Source organism: Tupaia chinensis, unplaced genomic scaffold (assembly GCF_000334495.1).
Source record: "Tupaia chinensis unplaced genomic scaffold, TupChi_1.0 Scaffold000201_1, whole genome shotgun sequence".
Lineage (NCBI taxonomy): Eukaryota > Metazoa > Chordata > Mammalia > Scandentia > Tupaiidae > Tupaia > Tupaia belangeri.
Genome location: NW_006159676.1, coordinates 2,888,840 through 2,897,264, shown reverse-complemented (window position 1 = coordinate 2,897,264; position 8,425 = coordinate 2,888,840). Strand labels below are relative to the sequence as shown.

At 51.6% G+C, this 8,425-nt stretch overlaps 2 protein-coding genes across 2 annotated transcripts in view; one reads left to right on the top strand and one right to left on the bottom strand.

Moving 5' to 3' along the window:
• Positions 1 to 3,012, top strand: part of MVB12A (multivesicular body subunit 12A) — a 10,556-nt gene extending 7,544 nt beyond the window's left edge. The window contains exon 11 of the mRNA XM_027771283.1: positions 2,975 to 3,012. Coding sequence (XP_027627084.1) covers positions 2,975 to 3,012 — 38 coding nt within the window. The remainder of the gene's footprint in view (positions 1 to 2,974) is intronic.
• TMEM221 (transmembrane protein 221) overlaps positions 2,810 to 8,425 on the bottom strand; it is a 12,539-nt gene continuing 6,923 nt past the window's right edge. The window contains exons 2-4 of the mRNA XM_027771282.1: positions 7,658 to 7,743; positions 3,932 to 4,162; positions 2,810 to 3,293 (exon numbers count right to left, since the gene is read on the bottom strand). Coding sequence (XP_027627083.1) covers positions 3,232 to 3,293; positions 3,932 to 4,162; positions 7,658 to 7,743 — 379 coding nt within the window. The 3' untranslated portion in view covers positions 2,810 to 3,231. The remainder of the gene's footprint in view (positions 3,294 to 3,931; positions 4,163 to 7,657; positions 7,744 to 8,425) is intronic.

Genomic DNA, 8,425 nt, shown 5'->3' with positions numbered 1-8,425 from the left:
CCGGGACTCGAACTGTGGTCAACTACATAGGAGTCCAGCAACATAGCCATTACGCTAACTGCTGGTCCCCTCTATGTGTTTTTTTTAAGTCACCAAGTCTGAGATTCCAACCCTGCAGCCAGCCATGTCGGGGATCCAGGTCCTGAACCTCCACACCACCTGCTGGCCCCAGGAGAGAATTTGTGTTGGGGAAAGACCCGGCCTCACCCTGGGAGTCTGGGAGGAGAGAATAAACTGCGCAGAGACAAGAGCAGAAAGACCCTGCGAAATGCCCCTCGCCCCTCCCCAAACCCTTTGGCTACTTTGCAAAAACTAGGTCTTCCTTGCTGGGGTGTCTGGCTCCCTCCCCTGCCGGGCCCCACCCACCTGCTGTGGCGCCATGCACACAACCCGATCCGGCCAGCCAGCAAAAGCCGTTTGTTGTCCCTTGTCACCTTCTCACTGCCCCGAAACCAACCCCAGATCACTTTTCAGGGCGTCCATGGGTGACGGGCCTTCAGATTGACCCAGCCTGGCCCTGGGACTGACTGGAGGAGCCACGATTGGTGTGGGATGGTTTCTGCCAGATTCTTAGTATTTCGGACCAAAAAATTGAACGTAACAAGAGTAGGAGGAAAGAAGAGAGTTGATTTCATTTTAGAGAGACAGAAAGCAAGAAATCACCTTCCGGGGGGATGGCCACGCTGCGGTCCCTTCTCCATTCTCTTCTCGGGATCTTGGGCATGCGCACACACTCCCAGTGGGTCCAGGACTTGAACCATGGCCAACCATGTGGGAGTGTAGCACCTTAACCATGACACCAACTGCTGGTCCCCGAAATGGTAGTTTATTAAGCAAAAGAGAAAGTTTCTTCCCAGAGGCAGAAGTGCTCAGGCATGACTCAAGAGCCCTGATGGTTACTTTCCATGGCGGGACGGGGGGGGGAGGGGGCATCTAAGAAGGAGCAGCACGTGGCATAATGGCTATGTCACTGGACTCCCATGTAGTTAAACTGCAGTTCGAGTCCAAGACCCGGTGGCTTAAACTCATGCCGGGCGCGTGTGCGTGCGTGCCCAAGATCCCGAGAGGAGAATGGAGGAGAAGGGATTGCGGCCTGGCCATCCCCCCTGGGGGGTGATTTCTCGCTTTCTGTCTCTCTGTCTGTCTGGCGAGTGCACGCGCCCTATAGCAAAAACTCAAAAAAACAAAACAAAACAGAAAAGGAAACTGAAGCTCAGGTCTCATGACCATTCTGAGGCAGGCCTGTCCTGGCTCCTGGAACTCGCCCTGCGCAGGGCTGCCTAACCATGCTCAGGTGGCTGTGAGGCCGGAGCCTCTGGCCACAGCCCCAGATTGGCCGAGTTCCCGGCTCCTGATTTTAGTTGAGATTGGAAGGCGCTCCCTGTCCAGCCTCCCCTTCCAGGGTGGGGCCCACGCGGGAAACTGGTTTCTGCCAGGCCTGCAGGCACTGCTCCTAGGGCGCCTCCAAAGTTAAAACTGCGGGGACCAGCAGTTAGCGTAATGGCTATGTCGTTGGACTCCCACGTAGTTGACCGCGGTTCAAGTCCCGGACCCAGTGGTTTAAACTCACGCCAGGCGCGTGTGCGTGCATGCCCAAGATCCCGAGAGGAGAATGGAGGAGAAGGGATTGCGGCGTGGCCATCCCCTCTGGGGGGCGATTTTCTGCTTTCTGTCTCTGTCTCTCTCTGTCTGTCTGGCGAGCCCACGCGCCCTATAACAAAAACCTCTCAAAAAAAAAAAAACAAAGTTAAAACCACACAGTTTCCAGGGTTCAAGTTCAAGGTCGCGGGAGGATGATTAGAGACCAGATTTGGTTAAGACTGGAGAGGCATCCAGGGTGACACTTTTATTTTTTGGAGAGGTTTTGCTATAGGGTGCTTGCATTCTCCAGAAAGACAGAGACAGAGAGACAGAAAGTGAGAGATCACCCCCTAGGGGGGATGGCCACGCCGCAATCCCTTCTCCTTCATTCTCCTCTCGGGATCTTGGACATGTACACACACACACACACACACAGACACACACATCCGGCGTGAGTTTAAGCCACCGGGTATGAGACTCGAACCGCAGTCAACCACATGAGGGTCCAGCAACATAGCCACTACACCATTTGTTGGTCCCAAGTTTTTTTTTTTTTTTTTCTTTTTTCTAGAGGTTTTGTCTTGGGGCGTGTGTGCTCACGAGAGAGAGAAAGAGACAGGGAAACTGAGAGGGAGAATAAGTTATCCCCCACAAGGGGGATGGCCATGCCACAGTTTCCTTTCCTCACTTCTCCTCCCAGGATCATGGGCGTTTGCACACACACGCTTCCAGAGTGATTCTCAAACTTCTGGGTCCGGGACTATGAAGCACAGTTGGCCACATGGAAGTCCAGTGACATGAACACTGCGCCATCTGCTGGTCCTGAGGGTGCAACGTTTTTCTCCTGTGATTGAGAGAGCTTTCAGGGCCAGCAGGTGGTGTGGAGTTTAAGGCTGGGTGACAGTGTGGTTCAAGTCCTAGACCTCGCGGCTTGAAAAACATGCCAGGTGAGGACCAGCAGTTAGCGTAATGGCTATGTCGCTGGACTCCCATGTAGTCAACCGCCGTTCGAGTCCCGGACCCCGTGGCTTGAACTCACGCCGGGCGCGTGTGCATGCGTGCCCAAGATCCCGAGAGGAGAATGGAGGAGGAGGGATTGCGGTGTGGCCATCCCCCCTGGGGGGTGATGTCTCGCTGTCTGTCTCTCTGTCTCTCTCTGTCTGTCTGGCGAGCGCATGCGCCCTATAGCAAAAACCTCTCCAAAATAAATTTTAAAATAATAACAAATAAAGTGAAATCAATAGATCTTTTCCCCAAAAAGGTAACACCGGCATAATAAGCTTTTGTTTATTTGGCGGTTGTGAAAGTCGAGAGCGACCCCATCTTCAGTTCCGTGAGCTCCGGAAACGGCCAATCGGGGCGTTTTCCTGCCACGCCGTCTCCCCACACCCAGCTGCTCGGAAACGGCTGATATTATTGCGGACCTACTAGGTGTCAGCCCCCTCAATGGCTCACGTTGTCAGGGAGCTGCAGGACAACAGCTCATTCCCGGTCTCCACTTTACAGACGAGGAAACTGAGGCACAGAGCGGTGAGGTCTGGGGCCAACATTCATAGCCTGGGGAGGACGGTAAGAACTCGCTGAATCTGAGACGTGCTCCATCGGCAGCGTGGAGTGATAGGACCCGGGTGCGAATCTTGGCTCTGGTGCTCAGTACTGGCCGTAGGACCCCTGTTCCGTCACTGCCCCTCTTGGGGACTCGGTTTCCTCATCTGTAAAATGGATGCAGACACTTAGCAAATCACCGCTTAAGCTCCCCCTCCCTTCTTGCCTAGCCTAGAACCTCATTTAGTCTGAACAGCCATAGTTCCCAGGCTGCTTTGCAGCAGGGGATGGCCAGATGCCTCTTTTCTGGCCAGTGAGATAAGGAGAAATGGTCTAAGTTCTCCCAGGAAGATTTCTAGAATTGAACTGACTTCTGCCTTTCCCTCTAAGTGAGGAGGCGAAGGCTGGCACCCTGGCAGCTATTTTGTAACATGAGGCAAGCTTAAGGACAAAAGCCAAAGTGACCATGAACTGAGAGGGAAATCAAGTTCTACTGGTAGCTTGGATCTATTCCCATATTTTCCTCTTGCTGACTTACCCCAGGTGTCTAGCCTTGACCCCTGGGCTCAGACCAGTGTGGAATCCTTCCCTGCAGCCTCTGGCCTGTGGCCCAAAATGCTACGCATCTCATGGGTGACCCCATCCCAGTGCCCCATGCTGGTCGACAGTGTCTGGTGCATTGGAGGTACAGGCTGGCTTCTCTCCCGGCCTCCCAATTATGCTGCCGGTTCTGTGGCAGTGGCCACGGGCCCAAGGGGGTCCCCAGGCTCCAGGCAGAATGAATAGGGGGTGTGGCGATGGGTACCCTGCTGGGGCTGAGCTCTGGGGCTGGCCTTAGAGACTTCCGCAGAGCGGGAAGGATCGTCTTCAAAGGACGGCACAGACGGGTCATGGAGGCCACGGCGGGCGGTCCGGGCAGTCCGGAGCAGAATGTGGGTCAGCACAGCCACCAGGACCAGGGCGCCTGAGCCCAGGATGGAGGCGGCCGCGGCGCCTGTTTCAATTTCGAAGAGTAGCAGGGCATAGATGGAAAGCGCTAGAAAAAGGAAATACTGCTCACTGATTCAGGCAGCAAACAGGTGCACTCCAACTCCATTGGCTCCGCGAGCTCCCCAGAGTCAGTATAGAAAACCCTGCACGGCCGGCAGGTGGCGTGGTGGTTAAGGGCGCTGGACTCTCACATGGGCGACCGCGGTTCAAGTCCCAGACCTGATGGCTTGCTTTCTCACTTTCCTTCTCTCTGTCTCTCTCTGGTCAAATTAAAACTTAATAAATAGGTAAAGCTAAATAATTATTTTTAAAAAATTTTAAAATGGGGACCAGCAATTAGCGTAATGGCTATGTTGCTGGACACCCACGTAGTTGACTGCAGTTCGCGTCCCGGACCCGGTGGCTTAAACCCACGCGTGCCCAAGATCCCGAGAGGAGAATGGAGGAGAAGGGATTGCGGCGTGGCCATAACTCCTGAGGGGTGATTTCTCGCTTTCTGTCTCTTTGTCTCTCTCTGTCTGTCTGGCGAGCGCACGCGCCCTGTAGCGAAAACCTCTCCAAAAAATAAAAAAGAAAAATTTTAAATGGAAGGGCCAGCAGGTGGCGTGGTGGTTAGGGGCACCAGCCTCCCACATAACGGCGATTCAAATCCCAGACCTGGCGGCTTGCTTTCTCACTTTCCTCTCTCTCACTCTGTCTCTCTGGTTAAATTTAAAAATATAATAGGAATAAATAAAATTAAATCTTAAAAGATGAAGAAAACCCTGTAACAAGACCAGCATCTAGATGAACTCATAGAATTCTCTCACACCTCTCCAATAAATATAACTCCTGGAGCCAGCAGGTGGCATGGTGGTTAAGGTGCTGGACTCGCACATGGCTGACCATGGTTCAAGTCCCGGACCTGGCAGCTTGCTTTCTCTATATATATATATATCTCCCATTGTGTGTCCCTTTGAGAAACAATGAAGCCAGGGCCCAGAGAGCTCAAGGGATGCCCCCAAAGCCACAGGGCTGGAAATGATAGGGGTGGAGACTTTCTGGGTCTCTTTCGTAAATTTGCTAGAGGGCACGTGTACTTGTCAGGGAGAGAGAGCAAGCGACAGAGGGAGAGAACGGGTGAGAAAGTACCTTCCTAGGGGAAAGGTCTCGGTACAATCCCCCCTCTTCCATTCTTTCCTTGGGATTTGGGGCATGTACAGACATGCGCTCAGTGTGCACATGTTTTAATTTTATTTATTTTTCTTCTTTTTGGAGAGGTTTTTTGCTATAGGGTGCGTGTGCTCGCCAGAGAGCCAGAGAGAGCCAGAGAGACAGAAAGTGAGAAATCACCTTCCAGGGGAGATGGCCACACCGCAATCCCTTCTCCTCCATTCTCCTCTCGGGATCTTGGGCACACATGTACACGCGCCCGGCGTGAGTTTTAAGCCACCGAGTCCGGGACTCGAACCACAGTCAAGTACGTGGGAGTCCACTCTTATAACCATTATGCCACCTACTAGTCCCTATTTTTTATTTATTTTCAAGCCACTGGGTCCAGGATTCAAACTGTGGTCAGCCATGTGGGAGTTCAGCGCCTTAACTACTATGCCACCCGTTGACCCCTCCAAACATTTTTTTTTTCGATTTATTTATTATCATTATTATTTTAATTTGCTATAGGGCACATGTGTTCACCAGAGAGAGAGAGAGAGAGAGAGAGAGAGAGAAAGTGAGGAAGCAAACTGCTAGGTCCGAGACTTGAACTGTGGTTGACCATGTGGGAGTCCAGTGCCTTAACCACCAAACCACCTGCTGACCCTGGCTCTAAACATTGTTGAAAAGGTTTTTATAATTATTCTCTTGGCTCCAGCTAGCAGGGACTCAATGATTGGCTAGCCATGCCTGTGGGAAATGCTTGCTGAGTGAGGTCACCCAACCTCCAAAAGAATTTAAATGGGGGTGAATTAATTCTCAATTGAACGCTTAATGAGGCTGACAGAATGTTACCTTTTGGTGCCCTGGGTGATTTTTCTCTTTTTTTCTTGTATTTTAAGACAAAGATAATTTGTTCTCCAGGTCTCCAGGAATTTTGTTAGTCCCTGAAAAGACTTCAAGGTGCTTTGAAAAAGTCTGTCTTCTCAGAGAAAACAAACACAAAAACAAAACACCCACTCTGGTCAGAAGATGATGGGGTGAAGTGAGAGGCATTTGAATTATTTTTTATATAACTGTATTTATTATTATTATTATTATTTTCCATTTGGAGCAGAGAGGGAAAGTGAGAAAGCAAGCCACCAGGTCCAGATCTTGAACCGTTGTCAGCCATGGAGGGGTCCAGCCCCTCTCACCAACATGCCACATGCCAGCTGCCCCTTTTTTTAAAAAAAAAAGAATTATTTTATTTAACATTTATTTATGTATATTAATTTGGCCAGAGAGGGACAAGAGCGAGAGAGAGAGAGAGAGAGAAAAAGTGAGAAAGCAAGTCGCCAGGTCTGGGACTCGAACCACCACCGTTGGCCATGTGGGACTCCAGCACCCTTAACCACCACTCCACCTGCAAGCCCCAGTGAGAGACATTTCTTTTTCTTTTCTTTTCTTTCTTTCTTTCTTTTTTTTTTTTTGGAGAGGATTTTGCTATAGGGCGCACACCAGACAGACAGAGAGACAGAAAGCGAGAAATCACCCCCCGGGGGGATGGCCACACCGCAATCCCTTCTCCTCTATTCTCCTCTCGGGATCTTGGGCATGCACGCACACGTGCCCGGCGTGAGTTTAAGCCACCGGGTCTGGGACTCGAACCACGGTTGACTACATGGGAGTCCAGCGACATAGCCATTATGCTAACTGTTGGTCCCTAAATAAAATAATTCTTAACAACAACAACAAAAAAAACAAAACTAAATAAAACAATATAAAAATCTTCCCTCTTTATTTATTTATTGTATTTGTTTATATTTTAAATTTGTTTGTTTGTTTGTTTGTTTGTTTTGCCACAGTGCATGTATGCTCACTGGAGAGAGACAGAGAGAGGGAAAGTGAGAAATCACCCCCCAGGGGGGATGGCCACACCACAATCCCTTCTCCTCCACTCTCCTCTCGGGATTCTGGGCACGCACGCACCCGCGCCTGGCCTGATTTTCAGGCTGCTGGGTCCGGGACTCGAACCATGGAGTTGGCCATGTGAGATCGAGCGCCTTAACCACCATACCACCACTGGCCCTCTTCTCTTCACCGTAGACTCAGTCCTGGCTGGCCTCAGGCACACCACACGTGCTCCTTCAGACCTGGATGTGACCCCAGGAGCTTCCCCCGCGGCTGCACCGTCACTCTGCCACCACTGTGGGCCCATCCGCTGTCACAGGGATCAGTTCAGAACCCCTCCACCATTCCATAAGCCACGATCTTTCCCATTGTTCTGATGGGGAAACTGAGGCACAGAGCAAATTTACCCCAGGTCCTGAAGCAAGTGTCAGGGCCCAGAGCTGAACCCAGGCTGACCCCACTCTCCACCCCACCCCACGGCCCTGCACCCCATGTCCTACACCCCAGCACACACCTGCTAAGTAGACGGAGACCCCGCAGCAGAAGAGGCCCAGGGCCACGTGTCTGAGGAGGCGGCAGTCGTAGAGAAACCAGTCAGACCTGGGATGGAGGGGGGCAGGAAGGGAAAACTCAGAGAACAGAGCTGGGGCAGGGAGGCCAGAGAGGAGGAGGAGGAGGAGCGGCCTTATGGAAACAGTGGCCAGCTTTCGGGGACTTGAGATCTGTGTGAGGACTCAGTCATCATCTACTCTCCCACCCATCCACATCCGTCCTTTATCATCATCCATCCATCCACCTATCCACCTGGGATCCTAACCAATCGATCTATCCACTCATCCACCCACCCAACTATCCACCCATCCACCCATCCATCCATCCATCCATCCATCCACCCACCCAACTATCCATCCATCCATCCATCCATCCATCCATCCATCCATCCATCCACCCAACTATCCATCCATCCATCCATCCGTCCATCCATCCATCCATCCACCCACCCAACTATCCATCCATCCATCCATCCATCCATCCATCCTTCCATTCTCCTACATCCCCAGTCATCCATCTATTTATCCCATCTGTCCACTCACTCACTCATCTATTACCATATGTTCACCTACTCATCCAACCACCCATCCATTCAACCATCTATCCATCCATCCATCCATCCATCCATCCATCCATCCACCCAACTATCCATCCATCCATCCATCCGTCCATCCATCCATCCATCCACCCACCCAACTATCCATCCATCCATCCATCCATCCATCCATCC